This window comes from Nilaparvata lugens, chromosome 3, assembly GCF_014356525.2.
Source record: "Nilaparvata lugens isolate BPH chromosome 3, ASM1435652v1, whole genome shotgun sequence".
In the NCBI taxonomy this organism is placed as follows: Eukaryota; Metazoa; Arthropoda; class Insecta; order Hemiptera; family Delphacidae; genus Nilaparvata; species Nilaparvata lugens.
In genome coordinates, this window is record NC_052506.1 from 94,381,813 (window position 1) to 94,406,351 (window position 24,539).

The 24,539-nt window shown below is 35.7% G+C and overlaps 1 protein-coding gene across 3 annotated transcripts in view; it reads left to right on the plus strand.

Moving 5' to 3' along the window:
• LOC111049630 overlaps positions 1–24,539 on the plus strand; it is a 311,297-nt gene that overhangs the window by 24,748 nt on the left and 262,010 nt on the right. For all 3 annotated transcript variants that reach the window (XM_039425126.1, XM_039425128.1, XM_039425127.1), the window contains exon 2: positions 4,715–4,901. In XM_039425126.1, the coding sequence (XP_039281060.1) occupies positions 4,715–4,901 (187 nt within the window). The remainder of the gene's footprint in view (positions 1–4,714; positions 4,902–24,539) is intronic.

Sequence of the window (24,539 nt, forward strand, 5' to 3'; positions counted from 1 at the left end):
AAAATAATCGTAAAATGTAATGAACCTAACTCAGTGATGTCGCTCTATGACGTGAGTTATTAATTTAAATATTCCCATTGGAGAGGACGACACCAGCCCACTAGAAAGGCATAGACCACACAAGGCAAATCCATGCTACATCTTTGAATTAGTGAAAAATCTACGAATGTGAGTTACAGAATATGATTTCTTGAGAGGGCCCTCAGTGCAACGAATCAATAGAAATTTTATAAAGCTAGCTCATTGAAGGTTTTACTTAAAAATCAAGCTTGATTCAAACATTATTGCGCAAGTAGTATAAATAAGGGAAAAGTTCTATTTAGAATACAGATGAGAAATAAATGTTAAATTATATATCACTATTTGAAATTATTAAATATGCTCAGTTAATGTATTCAAATATCAGTATTATAGTCCGGGCGCAAATGTCATTCTGTAGTCATTTTTGGGCAACAGCCGTGGAAGATGTCTCAATTTCTTTGATAGGTAGGGTCGTGATAATGATAAGTGCCATTATAATGATAATGGTCGCATAATAAGGGTCGTGATGATGATAAGTCGAAATCATAGGAGAGAACACCTCGGAAAAAAGATGGCCGCCAAAATTTTCAGGTTTTTGCTATATCACTTGTATTTCAATAACCACTCAAGATATTCAACCGTTATTCTTGAGAAAAATATTTTTTCCTACAGTTAGCTTGAAAAGTGGCCATTGCTGCACTGATTACAGAACGCAAAGAATCACTTTTCCGCTCTAGTGCGGGAAAAATTTTTCCTGCACTCCAGATTTGCAACATGGCAAAGCAGAATAGTAAGTAGGTTATATGGAGCACCAGTGCAGCAAAATCAAAATTAAGTTGGTAACTGTGACTGGTGCACGTTATAGGAATCTTAATGGGGTGGATGACAGTGGATGACAGCCACAGCACACAGCCGCCCTGCCATTCAAACACTACTACATTATTCTATTTTATTTATTGATAATAAAATTACACAGATATACATTTGATCGATTTCAGGGAATTTTACCCATAATTACCCACTTTTCATATTCAATGGTAGCTGTAGGAAAAACTTAATGTGAAATACGTGCGCAAAGTTCCTCTGCTGCATTCAACAAACCATTCCGCCCTCGCCTACGGCTCGGGCGTAAACGTTTCTTTCAGTGCAGCAAACTGTCACTTTGAGCACTAGTTGCAAAAATAACTATTAAAATCTTCCTCTACAATTTTTGTATAATAACATTTTCCTTTAAAATGCATATTTTTCTAGTTATAACCTTTAAAAGCCAAAAAACTTTTTTTCTAAATTTTTACAGATTTCATTCCATTGTAACTTTTTTTGTGGAAGAGTTACAGAGAAATTTCGGATTTATGAAATTTAGAGCATTCTTTCAACTTTGGAACGATATATCTAAATGCGCTGCACGTCGAAAAATGAGTTCTCCAGCACCCTCCAAAGAAAACCCTGCATGATTTCTGGTGCGTTTTTTCATATGCATGAGGTGAAAAGCTAGAACTATAAAATCGACTCATCGGAAAAAGAGAGAAAAGTACTGTTTGCAGCGGAAAACACGCTTTTTCCACCAAACCCAATCCCAACAATTGGAAAACCGTGTAACACATGACTCCTTGATGGTACAGACTTGGGAATGGTATCAATCTCTTTGTAATGATGTGTAGAAAGAGATCATCCATGATGGCCTCATCAAAAAGGTTTGTCATCATGAAAAAACAAGATTGCGGCTGAAATATGATGATTTTCGAGAAATCTTCTAATGATGTCGAGGATATTAAATCAATTTAGCCATCTGGAAGCTCCAAAATAATCATACTACAATATACGGAAGATTTATCCAATTCCAACAACATTTACTATGGTGAATATAACTTCAAACTCCTGAATTCAGTTTTTTTGGGACAACATTTTATTTTTCACCCTATAAATGTATTTAGAGTGAACAAACATCAATATTATTGATGAAGTATTGTGGATTATTTCTAAATCTTAAAAATGACATATGATTGAAGACTATAAGTCAATCTTCTACGGCTGGACCGTCATTGGAAAAAGAGAAAAAACTAGTGTTTGCAGCGGAAAACACCATTTTTCACCATATGCCAAACCTCAACAATTAGAAAACCATGTAACTCATGACCCCTTGCAGGTACAGACTTGAAAATGTTATCAATCTCTTCGTGAAGATGTGTCAAAATTGATTATCCATGATAGCGATCCAAAAAATGTTTGTCATCATAGAAAAATCCAAGATGGCGGCCATAAATAGGATTTCAAGAGTTTGAAGTTATATTCAACATAGTCAATGTTGTTGGAATTAGATAAATATTTCGGATATTGTAGTATGATTATTTTGGAGCTTCAAGATGGCTGAATTGATCCGATATCCTCGACATTATCAGAATTACAGATGATTTCTTGAAAATCGTCATATTTCAGCCGCAATCTTGTTTTTTCATGATGACAAACCATTTTGATAAGGCCATCATGGATGATCTCTTTATACACATCATTACATAGAGATTGATACCATTCCCAAGTCTGTACCATCAAGGAGTCATGTGTTACACGGTTTTCTAATTGTTGGGATTGGCATTTGGTGGAAAAAGCGTCTTTTCCGCCGCAAGCAGTACTTTTCTCTCTCTTTCCGAAGACGCTCCAGTCGTGGAATATGGACTTACAGCCTCCAACCAGATGACATTTACAACCTTCGGAAATGTTCTAAAACACTGTATCAGTAACATTAGTGTATGTCCACTGTGAATACATTAACAGGGTGGAAAGTGAAGTATGGTCCCCGAAAAATGTATGTTTCAAGTTTTTGAAGTTGAATAAATCATGAAAACAGTGGTCAAAATGAGACATTTCTCTCGAACATCTCTCGAGAAATGAGACGTTTCTCTGGAACATCACAGTTTGGTTAATTTTTGACAATTTGATGATAAAATCAATCCGATATCTCTCACAATAACTGAATAGCAAGCGATATAAAAATTTCTGCCAATAATGACCGCCATCTTGAATTTTTCCATGATGTCAAATATTTTCGTTGTTTCTTCCATCAATATTCTTATTCAGCTTGTTGTAACGAAGAGATTGATACACTTTGCAAGTCTCTATCTCGAAGTAGTCATGAGAGAATCGATTTTATAGTTCTAGCTTTTTACCTCATGCATATGAAAAAACGCACCAGAAATCATGCAGGGTTTTCTTTGGAGGGCGCTGGAGAACTCATTTTTTGACGCACAGCGCATTAAAATATATCGTTCCAAAGTTGAAAGAACGCTCTAGATTTCATAGATTGAAAATTTCCCTGTAACTCTTGCACAAAAAAAGTTATAATGGAATGAAATTTGTAAAAATTTAGAAAAAAGTTTTTTTGGGCTTTCAAAGGTTATAACTAGAAAAATATGCGTTTTAAAGAAAAATTTTATGATACAAAAGTTGTAGAGGAAGATTTTAAAAATATTGTTCTAGAAGATAACGGTTGAATATCTTGAGCGGTTATTGAAATACAAGCGATATAGCTAAACCCTAAAAATTTTGGCGGCCATCTTGTTTCCGAGGTGTTTGCCTGTGATTTCGACTTATCATCATCACGATCCTTATTATGCTAGACCTAACGAAGAAATTGAGACATCTTCCACGGCTGTTACCCGAAAATGACCACGGAGTGCCTTAATCATGACATTTGCGCCCGGACTATTATTATCATAATAAGAATTATAGAAGCTCAAAGTTCATAAGTTAAATTATTTATCTAACTCCCAATGATGGCCGAACTTATACCCTGTAATTTTATATTTAAAGTACCTAACATTATTGGGATATTAAATGATAAAATTCTAATTCGATAAGCAGAATCAAGTTGAATAATTGAGCTATAAAAAACTGTAAAATGTATGCTGATATAAAAATTATGAAATATATCAGTTGATGCTATTAAGCAGAATAAGAGTTTCAATTGAGCCATCTGTGATATTTTTCTTGTATATTTTCTCATATTGTATTTGCTATTATTGTTTCATATATAATTTTTGCTCGTTGATTTCATTGTAATTATATATTTATTGATTGAATGGTGTTCTTTTCATTTTCAATCCTGTCTCCATGCATGACCAATCTTGTACTAGAATTTTTATTATCATTATTGATAAATTGATATAATTATCAACCAACTTTATTCTTTATCGAATAAGTTGGATAAATCAGCGATATACAGTATCGATCACTAAATCTTCAGAAATAATACGTTCTCAAGATTTATTCAAATGTTTTAACCCAATTACTGAAATAAAATTGGCTGAAATACAGGGTTATAGTATTAAGTCGAAGCAGTATTATAACCTCTTCAACATCTATAATTATTGTGGAGTCAGTCAGTCAATGCAACGGTAAATGTTGCCGATTGACAAAGCAGCAGCAGTTTGCAGCAATTGTGAGCATAGGCTAATTTGGTATAAGCTCCTCGAAGAGCTGGTAAGAACCATATGGTATTTTTATTTCAGCAGGTGTCAAAATATCAAAAATATTCAAATTTCACATGCTCTACCGACAGACTGTCAGCTGGGCACATGTAGGTCAAATACAGCTTTACAATATTTCAATACAACTAACAAATCAAGTAATTCTACTCCGAAAATCATGGATGAATAAATTATGAACAAAATAATTGAAATTTCCTGTTTTTTTTCAGGTGTTCAGACTGTACAGAGTTGTAGTAAACCAGCACCTAAAAAAAGACACCAACATTGGGAAGGTGGAGTATCCAGAGTTAGATGAGGTGAAGATAGAAAATGAAGACTCTGACTATTATGTCAGATTCAAACAAATCAGATATGTTAGCTCTGATACGGATGCACATCCTCAAATCATTGACTTCCGTGAGTGAAATTTCATTTCTTTGAACTAGCCTAGCGATTTCTTAGTTTGGACTCTAGGATTTTGGCGTTAGTATGTTCGACAATAACTACTGAACGCTTCGATTAATCAACTTCAAATTTTTAAAACTGTGCACTATTCTATAGAACAAGTTTGTTGGCCGGTGGAATCGACTGAATTCTTCTGTCTTTTGAGAATATCATCATAATGATAATATGAGAATATGAAAATAATCTAGTATTATTAGTAGTATTATCATTGCAAAAATCACATGCGATTTCAATATTTCATTTGCAAAAGGAAATGGATCAGACAAGTGATTCTTGGATCAATGGATCTTGTTCATCATGGATGAGAACAAGAGATGAGATGGGTATCTATTTAAGTTGTACAATAGATTATATTATTCAAATGATAGATTATATTATTCGATCATGAATTGAATAGAACCTTCAACAGCCAAATAGAACTACTGATTCATAACCACAGATTGAGAATAGAATAGTGCCTTATCAAAAAAGTTTCAATGGAATGTGAGGTCTATTTTTTCAAAATTGGCATATTTCTTACTTATTGGTTTTGATCATTATTTCTCTGTAGGTATCATTATAATATACCAGTACTCATGCATAATCAATAGGTACCCATTCATGCAATCATAAGAGCTGTTAGTAGCATTGAAATTTGTAGATTTTAGCATATTTTGTTAGGATGTAAGGGTTTATCAAGTTAGTGTCTGGTAATCAATCCAGGTTTGATTCAATAAGTTGTGAATATTCTGAAAATAGAGCGAGTACACTAGTCCAGGAGGCTTACATGTCTCTCAGATATAATGAGAGAGAGAAATAGTGAGAGAGAGAGAGAGAGAGAGAGAGAGAGAGAGAGAGAGAGAGAGAGAGAGAGAGAGAGAGAGAGAGAGAGAGAGAGAGAGAGAGAGAGAGAGAGAGAGAGAGAGAGAGAGAGAGAGAGAGAGAGAGAGAGAGAGAGAGAGAGAGAGAGAGAGAGAGAGAGAGAGAGAGAGAGAGAGAGAGAGAGAGAGAGAGAGAGAGAGTTCAATTATTCATCATACTATTATTATGAACTGTAAGTAATTTCAACATGAATTCCACATGAGCTTTCAACAACCTCAATATGAACTTTTGATTTATTATTTATCACTTCAATTTTACTGAGCATCAGTACACATTTTTTAGCGGTCACATTCATTCTTCATGTATGCTCATAGGAGATACATTTTTCAACTTGGGAAGTTTTGTGCAAGTGCAGCTTACCTTATTCAACATTTCAACTCAGGAAATTTGCGCAAGTGCAGTTTGCCTTTCATTGTCAACCGCTACTCATTTTTAGCTACTCAGTCTTAGCTACTCATCAGTTATTTAGTCGAACTTTGTCAATCTCAATTCTTACTGATGCCAGTGATTTCAGTCGTCAAGAACATTTTATCTCTTTTTTCAAATATTTATTCACTGCAATTACATCAACGTTAGGACATAACCTCAAACATTTATTCTACTTAACTCATGGTGGAACCTTTTTCCAATTAACATTCAACCAGTGAAACTCATTCAATTTGTGAAGTGCCCATTCGTCGTTATACTCATTATCAATTTAATATTGGAACAGTCTCAACTTTCAATATCTCAACGTATTCAAGTCAAGTTCTCTTCCGCATCGGTCACCGTTTATCAGGATATAATCAAGATATCTTCATCGTTCAACTTCTATTAGCCCAGCAGCTGTCTGCAACTACAATGTACTTGACAGGAGTCAAGTTTCATCCTCGGAATTTGAGTCACCGTAGGCCTATCACTTTGGCAACACATCATTAATTATTCAGGGAAGTCTTATTCTATTATTCACATTTTTGTACTTACCATCTCAGAGGCACTGTGTTTACTGGTAGTCTTCATCCCATTCAATTTTGTTCCTGATTAACTTTTTATTCCTAAATAATAACTATTTAAATACTATCAATCATTCAATTTCTTTTATCTTCTATTATTATTACTTATGTGTTCTACATATAGTAATATTCCCCATGTAACTTGACATGCGTTAAGCTGTCATTTCCCAGCCCGCTTATGTAATACAATATGCTGAGCTTCGTCTCCTTTCAATATTGTATTTGGTATTTTTCAACCTTTTCTATTTTTAATTATTAATCGAACCTTCAGTTCTGGACAGACTTTCTGCTCCTTCTGCTTACATTATAGCCAAGTTGCTATATTTGTCCTCTTTCAGTGTTACATAGTCAACAGCTTGAAAGCTTCAGGTACGATTGGATTCTACCTAAACTGAATTCCTAGTTTTCATTTTTTGTGAAATTAGGTTATTGTTCATATTCATATAATTTCTGTATTTTTCATACCTTTAAGATTACTAAGAATTTTGCAGGACTTTTTATCTAGGATTTTTGTCTCTCGATTGATTTTATTATTCAGGTTAAGATTTTCATATTTACTATCATTTTTCAAGTATTCTAAATTTTTATTCATTTTAAACATTGCTAAATTTTGTACGTTCAATTCAATCTTTACTCATTGTCATTATTATTCTATTATTAGTTTCAGCATCAATATACTCTTTGTGTATTTCAACATTAACATTGTTATCCCAACTTTATCTTTGTATTACTCAATCTTTTGCGCTCACAGAGGTAACATCATTTTTGAAACATTGTATCAGTATTCTTAAACGTACTAGCAAAAGTCTAGGTACAATAAACAACTTGAGTGCATTCCTAATTCTTTTTATTTTAATTACAACTACATTAATTTTAAGCATTCCAATAGTTACATTCAAATATCAGCCTTACATTCGGATAATAAGAAACTTATTATCTATCATTCTTCAATTATTAGTCATCATTATTGCACTACCTTTGTGCATTCTACTTGTGCTCAGACGCACAGTAAACCAGAGGTATTTTTTCGGATCTACACATTCAAGGTTTGTAAATCCGCTCATAGCAAATAATGAAAAGCTGTCAGTGCCTAGATCAGATATAGATCTCATCTACACACTTCCACAAATCATTGACTTCCGTGAGTGAAATTTCATTTCTTTGAACTAGCCTAGCGATTTCTTAGTTTGGACTCTAGGATTTTGGCGTTAGTATGTTCGACAATAACTACTGAACGCTTCGATTAATCAACTTCAAATTTTTAAAACTGTGCACTATTCTATAGAACAAGTTTGTTGGCCGGTGGAATCGACTGAATTCTTCTGTCTTTTGAGAATATCATCATAATGATAATATGAGAATATGAAAATAATCTAGTATTATTAGTAGTATTATCATTGCAAAAATCACATGCGATTTCAATATTTCATTTGCAAAAGGAAATGGATCAGACAAGTGATTCTTGGATCAATGGATCTTGTTCATCATGGATGAGAACAAGAGATGAGATGGGTATCTATTAAGTTGTACAATAGATTATATTATTCAAATGATAGATTATATTATTCGATCATGAATTGAATAGAACCTTCAACAGCCAAATAGAACTACTGATTCATAACCACAGATTGAGAATAGAATAGTGCCTTATCAAAAAAGTTTCAATGGAATGTGAGGTCTATTTTTCAAAATTGGCATATTTCTTACTTATTGGTTTTGATCATTATTTCTCTGTAGGTATCATTATAATATACCAGTACTCATGCATAATCAATAGGTACCCATTCATGCAATCATAAGAGCTGTTAGTAGCATTGAAATTTGTAGATTTTAGCATATTTTGTTAGGATGTAAGGGTTTATCAAGTTAGTGTCTGGTAATCAATCCAGGTTTGATTCAATAAGTTGTGAATATTCTGAAAATAGAGCGAGTACACTAGTCCAGGAGGCTTACATGTCTCTCAGATATAATGAGAGAGAGAAATAGTGAGAGAGAGAGAGAGAGAAAGAGAGAGAGAGAGTGAGTGAGAAATTGATTGATATTGATTATATTATGCCTTTATTAGGGCGGAGTTAGGACTCCTGGTCCTATCTGCCACACAACCATTGTGTGAGAGAGTGTAAGAGACAGAGATTGATTGATTGATTGGTTGAGTACTTCATTCATGTAGATTACAACAATATATACTGGCTTATACACTTATAACGCTTATAATAGCTTACAATACAGCAAAATTATAGATGAATTTACATAATATAGACTAAGAAAATTATTATTGATCTGTATATGATATGAAAAAAGCAATTTGTGATAACTATATAGATAATATTACTATGCATCCACATAAATTGGCGGAGCTTTGGACATATATCAATGTCCATTCTTCGGGAAAAATATTCAAAATATCCTTCATCCCACTATAAATGGAAATATTGTAAAATTATTAATCAATTGATATGAATATTTGAGAGAAAAAAAACAGAGAATTGATAAAGTAAAATAATTATATTGGTAGATAAGATCAAATCATCTATATAATAAGAGAGAGTAGGGTTGTGTTTGTTCGTGTGTTCGTGTGTTCGTTTGTTCGCATCAAAACATGTTAACTTGTGGATTGCATACCGGAAAAACGGGAATGATTTACATCTCCAAATTTTGCACATAGATTCTAAAAATATCAATCTCGTGCACCTGGAAGCCCAAATTTTAATTTTCCTTCTAGATTTTTCAGAATTAATGTTTAAATTCCAATAATTGTACATTCGATTTCATCAAAAAATCACCAAATCATATGGTCGAAATTAAGAAAGGAACATCTGTTTCTATATTGCTTTCTACCTGAAAAACATAGTTTTGGAACTTCGTTTTCCTGATGCAATGTTTAGGCCTACACGTGGCATGGATTATTAATTCTTCAGCTAGAACAATTTTTGAGACAAAGTGCTAAATAAACGTCTACAGTTTCATCAATGCTCTATCGGCAATATGAAAACGCATGCAGTTAATATGTCTTTGAATGACGGTGTTGTTATTTACATAAAGAAATTATATTCTTTCATTTTTATTCAATTAAAATTTCAAAATTATTCGAGCCCTGATAGAATGACTGGCTCACTGTTCAGTCAGTCGAAAATTTTAATATTGGAATGAGGGGTATTTTGGCAAGCTGAGTAAAAAAATAAGGTCATATACACCTTTTCGTTATATCTTCGAATGGAGAATGAGTTTTGTGGGTTGTCAAAACTCCCTCTGAAAGGGAAACTATTCAACTTATTCTATCTTACAGTAGAATAACAATGATCATCCATCCATCTTCTATACTATAATGAAGGAAAGAACTGGTTTATAAACGTAGCCTATTATTTAATATTTTAAATTTGGTAATTTGGTGAATTTCCTAATTTTAATATTGGAATGAGGGGTATTTTGGCAAGCTGAGTAAAAAAATAAGGTCATATACACCTTTTCGTTATATCTTCGAATGGAGAATGAGTTTTGTGGGTTGTCAAAACTCCCTCTGAAAGGGAAACTATTCAACTTATTCTATCTTACAGTAGAATAACAATGATCATCCATCCATCTTCTATACTATAATGAAGGAAAGAACTGGTTTATAAACGTAGCCTATTATTTAATATTTTAAATTTGGTAATTTGGTGAATTTCCTAATTTTAATATTGGAATGAGGGGTATTTTGGCAAGCTGAGCAGAAAAATAAGGTCATATGGATCTTTTCGTTATATCTTCAAATGAAAAATGAGTTTTGTGGGTTGTCAAAACTCCCTCTGAAAGGGAAACTATTCAACTTATTACTTATTACAACTTTTAGTAAAATAACAATGATCATCCATCCATCTCCTATACTATAATAAAGGAAAAGACTGGATTATAAACGTAGCCTATACAGATGTGACATGGGTAGTATTTGATTACTTATTTATTGATTGATTTTGTGTTTTTGTGATTTTGATAGATTTGTGTTTTAGATTTAAGATTTTTTTTCAGGAGAAAAGACTCTGATATTAGAATAATAATTTCCGTAGTTGGACTTTAGTGAGATAATATATAATTTAGTGAGTAAGTAGTATTTTTGCAGCGACAATAAGATTCTGCTAACTTATGTCTAAACGACTCTGGGAACCAGCAAATTCAGGGATATTTGCTAGTTCTCACGGATGAGGCGGCTCCACGAGGCAAGGACAAGGCGGATGTTTGGTAACCTGTAGATATTTTCACAGAGGAATACTGCAGACCTGGCAAGTACCCGCTTGCCGAATCTTGTGAGAACCGACTCTTCCAATAGCAGCAGTTAGGCCTTCTGGCACACTGACGTGGAGAGGGGGAAGTTTTCCGGACGGAAAACCTTCAGTCGTTAAACAACCGAGGTATCGAGCGGATCAAAATCCAAACCGTATTGCAAAAAGTTAAGTTATTTTTCCGGCATTATGATATACGTGAGTGTCCTGTGGTTTGGGATTACGGTGGGAGTGATAGCTGTGGGTAAGTGCCTAAATTTCTAGCTCCTTATGAAACATTTTCACCCGGCCGAGACCCTAATTAGTAAAATTCTTGTTGAAGTAAAATTTCTAGTTAGCAGAATCTTATTGGCAGGTATTTTTTGTAGGAATAATATTTTGATAAAATGTACTGCATATTTCGTTCTTCAAATTGCAAGTAATTGACAAATTAAATGAGAAACTCTTTAGGAAATACAATGTTGTTGTCTATCCAGTTCCCATGACTCCCTTGAAATAGTAATAAGATATCTTCAACCCCCATCAAGGGCGGTTACAAAACTGGTGGCGTGCGGTGGGATAGACTGCAAAAATGTCTATCGAACGAGTTCGGAGTCATGGGACAAAAATTCACTGTTAGAAACGAGAAAATAATAGAAAATTTGAATTGAAAAATAGATTAAATTGAGTAAGTGAATGTTGATTACTCTATTATAATCAGATCTTAGATGGAAATAGAATTGTTAGATTAATAGAAATAAGATTTTTCACAGAAACCATTCAAAATTTAAGATTTCAAGTCAACCCTTCAAGATGAATGAAGTACAACCTGATCTACCTGTTCAAAATGTAGATAGATCAGAAATAGAGTGTTTACAAGAGCAATTGAGACTACTTAGGGCACAATCGGAACGTGAACACTTAGAAAAAGCTAGATTACAGCAAGAGTTAGACACTGTTGATGCTTCAAACAGTCAACAGGTTCGACCAACAACCTTAGTACGTAGGGATTTAGGTTTACAATCACTTGTAAGAACATTTTCAGGTGAAGAAGGTGGACAAAAAGTAGAGGAATTTATTCAAAATTTAAAATTTGTAGCACAGTCTGGTAATTGGTCTGATAACGATAAAAAGCTCATATGTAAATTAAAAACATCTGGGGCTGCGTCTGTCACTCATCCCGAATTATTATCTGAGGGAGCAACTTTTGTCGAGTATGAAAAAGTTCTTCTAGAAAGATTCAAAGAGTTACTAGAACCTGAAAGTCATTTATTCGCGTTGAGTGCGATTAAACAACACCTGAATGAGCCAATACGCGCGTATGCGGATCGCTGTCGAGAATTAGGCTTAAAGGCAATACCAATCCCCAACGATCATCCTGCAGAAGCTAAATACGCTCGCCTCCAACTAGATAGAACGGTTTTGACAGCTTTCATTCGAGGATTATTTTGTTCCGCGTCCATAACCCTACAAGTTCATCCCCCAAAAACCTTGGAAGAGGCGGTAGTCGTAGCCATACGAGTTGAACAAGCGACCGCAGCAAATCAAGACAACGTGTTCGCTCTTTCATTTAAGAAAGATCAGAATGTGAAATCATACGGATATTTTAAGAGCAATCCAAATACACAGTTCAGACAGTCTGATAAGAAGGGACCTTGCTTTGCATGTGGTAGGATGGGTCACTTTGCTAGGGAATGTACCAACACGGGAACAGACCATTCCCCAAATCAGCAGAGAAATTTTTCTGAGTCACAACCGCGTAAATTCTACAATAAATTTGTGAGATACTGTTTTGTTTGTGGAGAATCGTCTCATACCGCGTATAATTGCGCTAAATGCACTGCTCCTGTGAAAAATGAAAACATTAGTGCCCAAAAACCACAGCACTCGGAAAACTAAGATTGGCTGGGAGTCGCCCAACTACTCAGCCTAATCATGGAGAGGGGCATTGCAATATAATTCCAAGAGTATCAACTCATGGTAGAGGAAGTCACGTTACCATCGAGATTGAAGGTCAGTGCAAAACATTTTTAGTTGACACCGGCGCGGAGATATCTATTTTGAAAGAGGCTATTTCAGGTGTAAAACAAATAGAGGAGAAAGCTGTTGCTAAGGGTGTGACAGGCATGAATTTAGCAGTGATAGGAGCACAAGTTTTACAAATAAATGTCTTAAAGTTCAAGTTTGAACATAGATTTCTTATCGCCAATGTTGAGATTAAAGAGGATAGTTTGCTTGGTTGGGATTTGTTATCCAAATTGTACGCAGTTATCGATGTAGGTAATAATTCAATAACATTTGGAGGTGAGAAAGTAGGTGAAGTTCAAAATGAGTCATACACTAATATTGAAACGTCATATTTTTGTGATTGTGTTAGTGAAAATGGAAGTAGGAAAACTATAGGCTGTAATGCCCCATCTGACCCCACCCATCCACTCCATGACAGGAGGAGGTCTGAGTTCAACGATCGCGGAATGCCAAGAAAGACCCATTGTTTAAATGATCAAGTAAGACCGGCTACAGTATATACCGCACAAAGCACTTTTATTCCTGCTCATTCTGAAATTTTGATCGATGTTACTCTGAGAGATGTAATGAAGGATGGGCTTATATTCATTGAACCCCCATTAGATCCACTGCCTGGAATAAGGGTTGCTCGTAGTGTTCAGCATGTCAACAATTCAATCTCATTTGTTAAAGTTATAAACCTTAATCCGTATCCAGTACAGCTATTAAAAAATAAATGTATGGGTATTGCAGAGCCTGTGAGGATTACTGAACCCTCTTTACAGATAGCATCTGTATCAATGGATGAAAATAATTCAAAATTAGAAAAACAAATTGATGAGACTTTATCACATCTAAAGACTGAAGAAGCTGCGTTTATAAGTAAAGTATTAAAGCGCTATATCACAACATTTGAAGAGCCAGGATTAGAGGGATGTAATGTACCCGTTGAACATCATATCCCCACATTTGAAGAACGACCGATTGCGAAAATACCCTATAGAGTACCTTACCACATGCGCTCAGTAGTGGAAGAGCATATAGCCGAAATGCTGAATAAAGGTATAATTGTACCGTCAAACAGTCCATGGAGTGCACCGATTGTACTTGTAAGAAAGAAAACAACCGATGGAAGCCTCAAATATCGTTTCTGTTCAGATTTCAGGCTTTTAAATTCAGTTACTAAAGCAAATGCATATCCATTACCGTTTATAAATGAGACACTTGAAGGACTAGGCAATAGTAAATATTTCTCAACTTTGGATTTGCAAAGTGGGTACCACCAAATAAAAATAGCAGAAGAGGACCAAGAAAAGACTGCTTTCACAACCGTCGGTGGGCATTTTTAGTATAAGAGAATGGCTTTTGGATTGACAGGTGCCCCTCATACATTCCAAAAATTGATGGACTCCATCCTGGCCGAAATTTTAGAACAGAGTGTTTTGTTTATTTAGACGATGTAATAGTTCACAGTCAAACAATCAACCAACATGCAGAACGTCTAGCTCACATGTTAGCGATATTCGAGAATGCTAACTTGAAAGTAAATCTCGAAAAGTGCAATTTTGTGAAAAGATGTGTTCGTTATCTGGGTCACCTGGTGACATCGGAAGGAGTGAAACCCGATCCGGAGAAAATCAAGGCGGTTAAACAATACCCTGAGCCGAAGAACATGCGAGAAGTCAGGAGTTGGCTTGGTTTAGCCGGCTATTATTGACGTTTTATCGATGGATTTGCCTTGATAGCTCAACCCCTAACACAATTAACAAAGAAAGGAGTGGACTTTGTATGGGGGGCCACAACAGATGGAATCATTCGAAAAATTGAAGAAACTATTGTGTTCGGAGAATGTTCTTATATTCCCTGACTTTGATCGCGAATTTATTGTTGCAACAGACGCGTCGAGCACATCGATTGGCGCGATACTTTCACAGCAAACGGATAACGGAGAGAGGCCTGTAGCATTCGCTAGTCGACAATTGAATGACGCCGAGAAAAATTATAGTACTACAGAACGTGAACTGCTGGCTGTAATGTATACAACAAAACAGTTTCGATGCTATCTTTTAGGAAGGAAGTTCATGCTAGTCACCGACCATGCAGCTCTGAAATGGATGCTAAGTCTGTGCGACCCTTCATCCAGACTAACCAGGTGGGCTCTGAGATTGGCTGAGTTTCAGTATGACGTGGTTCATAAGCTGGGTAAAAGACACTCCAATGCAGATGCTCTCAGTCGCGCCGTAAATGGAGTACAAATAGAAGGATTATCGGAAGATTGTGTTGCAGCAGAACAGCTGCATGATGATTGGTGCAATAAATTGTTGGAATCAAATCTGGGTCAAATAGAGAATGGATTAGTATGGTGAACCAACAAAAATGACGATCCGTCTCACTGGAAATTAGCTGTCCCTAAAACACTAAGAACAACTGTGTTGAAACTGAATCACAGCACCCCTTGGGCGGGACACTCAGGACAAGAGAGAACCACTAGTCGTGTGAAACAGAGATACTATCGGCCCGCACTAGGAGAAGATGTGAGAAAGTTTGTAGCAGAATAACATGAATGTGCTCGTCGAAAAACTCCCGTGTCTTTGAAAGCCCCTGTACAACCCGCTGAAGAGCCGAGTTATCCTTTCGACCTTGTATCGATGGACGTAGTCAGCCCACTTCCAACAACAAGGAATGGAAACAAATACTATGTTAGTTTTATCGATCATTTTACGCGTTATGCGGAGGTCATTCCCATCGTCAATCAAACAGCCGGAACAATAGCTAAAGTCTTCATCACCAACATTATAACTCGACATGGTGTACCCAACCGTCTACTGAGTGATCAAGGCCGAAACTTTTTATCCAGTTTATTTGTGGAAACTTGTAAAATGCTGGGTATTGACAAAATCAGAACGACAGCGTATCATCCGGAATGTAATGGTAGAATTGAGCGATTAAGCTCAATTACATCGTACCCTGAACGAGTCCATAGCACATTTCGTAAAAAGAGACGGTACTGATTGGGACACCTGGTTGCCCTATGCCCTGATAGCATACAGATCCACACCTCATGCATCTATCGGTTATTCTCCTCATTTCATGCTATATGGACGAGAAATAGTGCTTCCAGGATCGTGTGTCATACCAGATGAGGTTCGCGGAAAAACTACTGAGTTTCATCTGAAAGAGTTGAAGGAAAGATTCTCAGAAGCATACAAAATAGCAAATGAACGATCTATACAAGCGGCGCAAAAACGAATGAAGCAAGCCAATCTCAGTAGAAAACTTCAGAGTTTTGAGGAAGGAGATTTAGTGTATCTGTTAGAGCCAGCTGTTAAACCAGGAAACTCAGCGAAATTCCACCTTCCTTGGGAGTGACCCTATGTTGTTAGTAAGAAGCTATCCGATGTAAATTATATGATAAATTAATGGATGGAAAAAGAGTAATAGTACAAATTAATAGGATGAAACCATGTTATAAGAAAATGGAGGTTTTTGAACAAGAAAATGAACCGTTGTCAGATAAAGACATAGCTGGGAATGATGAGGATCTCGATCATGGGAGGAATGAGGAGTTCATCGATTATCGTGCACCCAAGGATGAGGATGACAAACTTGTTGAAGCCGAAGAGATTGAACGAGAAGAGGTCGTAGAAAATATTGGAGAAAATGTCGAGGAGGAAGAAGAAGAAAATCTCCCTAGCCCCGTGTTGGATGAGAGAGAAGACCCACTCTACCCTCCAGGTAGAAGTAGAATAGTTGTACGATCACCTTATTTCACTAGAAGTCAAGCTAGGAGTAATGCTTTTGATGGACGTAGAAATTTGCATTAGAAGTTCAAACTAATTATGTTATGACAACTTGATAATTATTGGACAGTTGGATCGAGTAGACTGTTCTTATTATTGAGGAGTAAGGATAATTAGTAAACAAACAAATGCCCCGAGTAAGGCGTTAAACTGCTGATCATCATAATGGAATAGATTTCAAAAATTAACTATTGATTTGGATTGATAAAACATGAAAGGAAATTGTCTGCAGTGAGACTCTAAACTACTTTATTTTAAGAATTCAGCTAGCTGAATGTGAAGAAAAGTGAAATGGAAAAAAAAGAAGAGTAATCTGAGTAATTGAGTATAAGAGAAATATCAGTGGAATAATATTGTGTAATAATTATGTGTTATTTTATAAATGAGTTGGATGAGAGTCATGAATTAACCTCTATAAGTATTTATTTTTTATTTATTTATTCCATAAAAACATAGAAAGGCTCACAGACAAACTCCAGTACGAGCCTTGATGACACATTTGATAGTGTAATGTTACAATTAAAAGAGAAAATAAGAGAAAAGAAAATAATATCGCAAATCATTAAATATTCACAATTCAGTAGGCTATAACTAATAAAATTAGAAGAGAACGATATATTGGTCAGATTCAGAAAGTTAGTAAAAGGGTATAGGATGAGAAATATTTAAATAAGAAGAAAGAAGAAACAGTTGAAAAAAAGGAGAGTTAGTAGAGCTCAAAAATAATAATTTATTCATCAATTGAGCAGCATAATTTTTCACAAGATTTTTTGAATGTATTGAAGCGGTCATAGAAGGGGTCAAGGAATGGGTTTAGTCTATTGTACAATCTCATTGTTCTATTCAGGTAGGAATTGAAATGGTGAACGGTTCTGACAAATGGTATCTGAAATAGCATATTAAGTCTTGGTCTATTGCATGGAACATGGAAATTCAACAAATTGATGAAATCTGGCATGAATATATTATTATTTAGAACGTCATATAATAACATTAATGCTCTAATGGATCTTCTGGTTTTTAATTTCTGGACTTTAAATGTTGATCTTAAGGTTTCGGTGGAAAAAGCTATTAGACAAAATGTATTATACGTTTTGAAATAAAGATACCTCAATAACTTATTTTGAATAATCTCCAAATCATTTACGGCAGTGCTCTGTGATGGCTCCCAAACAAGTGCAGCATACTCTAGCTTGCTCCTCGCTGTTGCATTATAAATATTCAATATGACCTCACATCTAGTGAAGGGCTTACAATTACGGAAGAGAAACCCTAGTGATCTATTGGCCGAATTCATGACATGAGCCAAATGATCCCTGTATTCAAGTGCTGGGTCCATCAAGACTCCCAGGTCTCTCATACTCGTTACCCTGTCCAGAAAAGTATCATTTATTTTATAACTATATTGTCTAGGATTCTTTTGGCGGGTAAAGATCATGAACTTGGTTTTTGAAATATTGATTTCTAATTTATTCAATTCACACCACCTCTGAACACCGTCCAAATCCCGCTGCAAGGAGGCACAATCATGAATACCAGCTATAGGCCTGAAGAGCTTAACATCATCAGCAAACAGCAGAATACCGGACTTTTCAATGTAATCAGGAAGATTATTTATTAACAATAAAAACAATAATGGGCCAAGATTTGATCCCTGATGGACACCTGATGTGTTGGTGAAATCAAGAGACCTCTGATTATTGAATAATACATAGGATTTCCTATCAACAAGATAACTTTTAAAAAATGTAATCAGACTCTCAGACAGTCCGAAACCTTTCATCTTATTTAAAAGTACTGTGAAATTTACTGTATCGAATGCTTTTTTATAATCTAAGTAAATTACATTGACGCGACCTTGTACATCTAGCTCAGAGGGAACAGATTGGGAAAACTGCAGCAAATTAGTAACCGTTGATCGCGAAGAGTAGTATGAGATTGCTGTTTCTATTCTCCAATCACAGAGCAGTATTCCAATTAGGGGGCGGAGCCTGAGCCCCCAAGGGACTCCAAGCCCCACCCAAATCCCCCCGCGTATCGTGCGGGAAAACTCCATTTTATAACCCCTCGCCTGGACCAGTTCTCCCACCGATATGAAAACCGCCATTTTAGTTCAAGTATTTATTTGAAAAAACAAATTTATGGGCGTACCAATTGTAGAATCCCCCTCCAATCAATCCCCCACGCTTCGCGCAAGAAGCCTCCCACTAGAAGACCTCCATTTTTGTTCAAGTACTTATTATAAAAAAATATGTAGACATATCACTTGCAAGATCCTCCTTCCAAACAAGCCCCCCTACCACCCCCCTATGCCGCCGCCCCATGCCGCCCTGTAGCAAGCAGAATATCTTATAGCTTTGAAGCTTGATGTTTATTACTTTTTCATACACTTACGCTCAGCTAGGTCAAATAATGCTTCCCAGAGCTCATTAACATCAGTTATTGTCATAACTGGACATTCACAGCTACAACCATAATGGAAATGACCATAACCATCAATCACAATATCTAGTAAATCATATATTTCAGATAATATGGAGAATCTTGAATTGTTTGTATTTACATTGTTTGAATTTTGATTGATATGCTTAACCTCCTTACTGTCAGTGTCATTATCTAAACAGTACTTTGAATATCTTACACTATTTACCAGTTCATTAAATTCATCAAATGTTATATCCATTAGAAGCCTTGATAGCTTTTTGAACTTTGAATAACTAAAGCATTGACTCATAATTTATAGGTTATGTATGTACTAACACCTTTTGTAGTTAACTCTGGCTGAACTCAGCAAAGACTGAGTAAAATACAGCTTACTTTCTTTTATATATGCTTTTCTTTCCACCTGAAAGCTCCCCTTGGGGGCTTAGGCTCCGCCCCCTAATTAAAATACTGCTCTGTGATTGGAGAATAGAAACAGCAATCTCATACTACTGCGAAGGCATGAACCCATGTTGAAAAGGGGAGATTACAGGCTTTACGTGATTAAATACTTAACTGTAAAGTATATACTCAAATACCTTGGTGGTTGAATTCAAAATAGCAATCGGTCGAAAGTTTCCGATTATATTTTTAGCACCAGATTTGTGGATGGGTGTTATCCTAGCAACTTTCCATTTTGCAGGATATTTATTTGATTTGGGAGCCAAATTGAAGATGAATTTCAAGGGTTTACTGAGTATATCCTTACATCCTTTTATCATATATCCTGGCACCCCATCAGGTCCACAAGAGCGTGTGGCTTTCAGGTCATCTATGGCTGAACTGACTTCTTCCTCAGAGATAAATTTTATTTGAAGTTTATCAAGAGGTGGCAAAATATGATTAATATTATTAGCTTCATTGTCGTTTTCGGGAGGCGAAGTATCATTATTGTTATTGCAATTAATATAGGTTGAATGAAAATAATCAGCAAATGCCTGAGGCACCTCCTGACTGGTATATTTACATCCATTCCATTCAAAACAATCTGCCACTGACCTTGATTCCTTTTTACTCCCTACGTGATTCCAGAATTGTTTCATATTGGATTTAATGTCACATTGTAATGAGTCTATGTACCTCTGATAAGCTATATTTATTTCTGATTTTATTGACGCTCTTGAATCTATGAATTTGTGCAAGTAGTATCTGGAGAACGATTTTTTACGCGCACACTTATTTTTAGATTTAATCATTTGAATTATATTCCTTGTATACCAAACTGGATACCTAGATTTGATTATTTTTTTATTCTTTGGTATATGCAAAGTGAAGGCATTATTCATCAATTCATAGAAATAATCAAGAGCCAGATCTACATCATGAAATTCATATAAACTATTCCAATCAGAATCTCTGAGTGTTAAATAAAATTCAAGGAAATTCGCTTTTTTTAAGTTATAATACTCAATATCTAAAGGAGGCTGTTTTGGCTTTCTTTTAACGGTAAAACTAATATCCAAACTTGGATGATGCAGATCCTCTGCAAGCAGAGGACTAGTCTCATGTAAAACAACCAAAGGCAGATTACTCATAGACAAGTCAAGAGTTTTAGAGTTTGCATTTAATACATTATTGTACATCTTAAGATTGAAAAGGCACATGAAGTCTCTTAGCCTGGCATATTCAACTGTCCCCCACACAGTATTGTGACACAAGGTACCATTTATCTCACTTAGATTGAAATCTCCTACAATTAACAAATCATGAGAGTGAATTTCATTGCATCCCTCAATGAAATCAAAGAAGTCACAATAGTCAACCAGGTTAGATTCGGGAGCAAAATAAACAACACAGATAGAAACGATCTTATCTTGGATGGATAGCTTGACAAGCAGCGATTCATAGCGCGCAGTAGCACGAGAATGAATGAGTCGAGATGACCATTTATCAGCCACAGCGCAAAGTACCCCCCCCACCCCAGCGCTTACCAGAGACAATCCTATCACGGTCACATCTGTAAACACGATATCGAGCATCGAAGAGCTCGCTATCATGAATTTCATCACTCAGCCAGGTTTCAGTTAAAGCAACAATGTCAAAACTTTCACCCAGCACAGACTTTAGTAATTCGTGAGTCTTTGTGCGACAACCTCTAATATTCTGATAATTTAATTTAACTAAGAGAGAGTTAGAATTCAAAACAAATAATTAATTTCAAAAAAGAATAAAACAACGGCAAGGTCCTTGTGCGACAACCTCTAATATTCCAATAATTTAATTTAACTAAGAGAGAGTTAGAATTCAAAACAAATAATTAATTTCAAAAAAGAATAAAACAACAGCAAGAGTTTGAATATTTTGCGACTGAGTAGCGGAAGACAGGAGAAACAACAGAATGGATTGATTACATCAAATAGTTGTAGTTTCGTCTCTTCTAATCTTAATGTTACCTGTTCTATCTATCCATAGAAACTTAAAGTTCATTTCTTTTTTAACTTTTTTTGCCTTTGCAAATAAAATAGCTCTCTCTTGACAGAGAGACTGATTAATATGAATCGGAGTATCAGACGCCAATCCCAAGTGTCTGGTTGACAGAGTCCTCTTCACACGACGCCTCTCCATGATCCTCTCCTTCACTGTATGGTGGACAAATTTCACTATAATTCCAGGCGATGGGCGGTTGTTCCTCTGCTTCAGTCGATGACAAGCAACGATCATATCCTCCTTGATAGGGACATCTAGCGCCTTTCCAATCTCCATAACGATTCCGGCGACGTTTTCATTCTGGGAGCCAGGTATTCCATGGATTTCTAGAGTATTTGATCTTGAATACTGCTCCAAATCAGTCAATCTCACTGAAAGTTCTGTTACCTTTTTAGACAATGCCAACTTATCCGATTTGAGAGATTCAATGATTTGATTCTGCTTTTCAATGATGAGTTGTTGAGCAGATAATAGTGCGGCGTTCTCGTCGAGCTTCTCGTGACACGATTCGAGTGACTTACCCATGTCGGTTTCGATACGCTTTAATCCAGAATCGAGTTTTTCGCCTAGGTCCTTTATTAGGATTTTTAAACTTGCAATTTCATTATTCGAATCCTGACTTAACGCATCACCACCGTCGCTATAACTACGACTCAACCGATGATCGTGAGCACAATTTGAGCACAACCATTTACGTCCGGATGTTTCATAAACACTCAACTCTGTTTCACCAAAACCCACGCACTGTCCATGGAAATTCTCCCTGCACTCACTACACTGAATTTTGTTCGTAGCCTTGTCCTTCGAAGACCGCACGATCAATTTGTTGCATTTATGGCAATTCATACTGACTAGACACGCTCACTTTTAGATAGATAACGGAGCTCAATCGCTTTACGTCCGCTCTCATCAGAGTCTGATAGCTAACTCGGCCAGATTGTATTGGCCAGATGATGAATTAGAATAGAATTATGTAGTTATATTATATTAGTTGAATGAGAAGATTTTCGACAAGGACGAAAGATCAGCTTTCAAGAGATAGAGAGAGAAGTATAACGTTGCTACTTGCCGTGAGACAATGCAATCCCTCGTCATCAGAAAGAAACGATCTTATCTTGGATGGATAGCTTGACAAGCAGCGATTCATAGCGCGCAGTATAGCCCAGTCAATGAAGGCAAAAAATAGGCATTTGTCGGAACTAATTAGTGAAAAGCTGAAACTTTGCCCAATGTTACATTAGTATAAGAGAAGTTCCCCTAAAAAAGTCCCCGACCCTACCCCTCTTGCTTCCCCCCCCACCCCTTTTTAAGTTAAAATGTCGATGTTTACTAGAAGCTCGATATCTCAGTAACCAATCATCGAATAGAGTTGAATTTTTTTTAGAAAGGTTGCTAATATAATGGTCTACAATAATGGGTCTATGCTTTTTCACGATAAAAATGATAGTTATCCTGATATAAACAAAAACATCTAAAAAAATGAACTTTTTCAACTAGACTCATTTTTGTTTCCCAATTTACTTATTTGTAAGCAATTTTATCGAAAAAAACTTTGAATGAAAGTTTAAGATCTATTCTTTCTCAATCCAACGATATAAATCTTGCTTGAAAAAAATCGGAAATGTCGCTCTGGGAGGGGGAAATAGCAACGCGCTACACTTTTACGCTACAAGCTACGCGGTCCCCTCACATCAAGCTCGCACAAGCCATGCGTCTATTTGAAAAACGAGAGATTCTCAGTTATATTTTATTCTTCAATACTCATAGTTCAGATTGATAGAATAGTTTTTATGTTCAATAGAAAAGTAGCTTGTTTTTGTGGCTTTAAGTTCATAAAATTATATTGTTAGATTTTAAGAGAACCATTGTGACTAGATGTTGTATAGAATGCATAATATGGATATTTTTGAAGATACAAATGCAGAGAGGCTCATAGCATAACTATATAACATATAACTATATTATATACAAAAGACTAAGTATTTTGTATGCTACATTTTGACAATACAGTGGTGAGCTGGGCCCATAGAAATAGATGACATCTATTATTATGGCTGGGCCGGGCAGTAGGGGTGCGGCGCTAACGTTGCTCCTCTCAATATTGTTTTTGTTGCTAAATAAAGAAAAGAAACTAGTTCTTTGCATTCTCGTATGAGTGGCATTCTCATCCCTCATGTCAGTTTCAGAGGGAAGTTTGCCAAGTTCGGACGTGCGTGGTAGACTTTTCGTAGTGAAGCACGTGGTAGATTTTTCGTAATTTTTCGTTGTGAAGCACGTGGTAGATTTTTCGTAATTTTTCGTAGTGAAGCACGTGGTAGATTTTTCGTAATTTTTCGTAGTGAAACACGTGGTAGATTTTTCGTAATTTTTCGTAGTGAAGCACATGGTAGATTTTTCGTAATTTTTCATAGTGAAACACGTGGTAGATTTTTCGTAATTTTTCATGGTGAAACACATGGTAGATTTTTCGTAGTTAGTGCATTGATGGTGACAATTTTTTCACACAGTTCGATTATGAATTTATTTATTTGTGATCCCTTCTGAGTGATTACACACAAAATATAGTTTTGTAGAAATATCAGTTCGGCGTGATGTGCTCCTGTTACTCCAAACAAGTTTGAAACAATTAGTGATGGATGAATCGGACTTAAATTGTTTAATTTGTGGTAACAAACTAGATGACAATATTGTAGTTGTAAAGAATGGAATCAATGCTATTTCTGAAGCCAGCAAAAAATAAGAGACAGTTTACATGAAAAACTACGAGGAAAGAGTACTATTAAATTA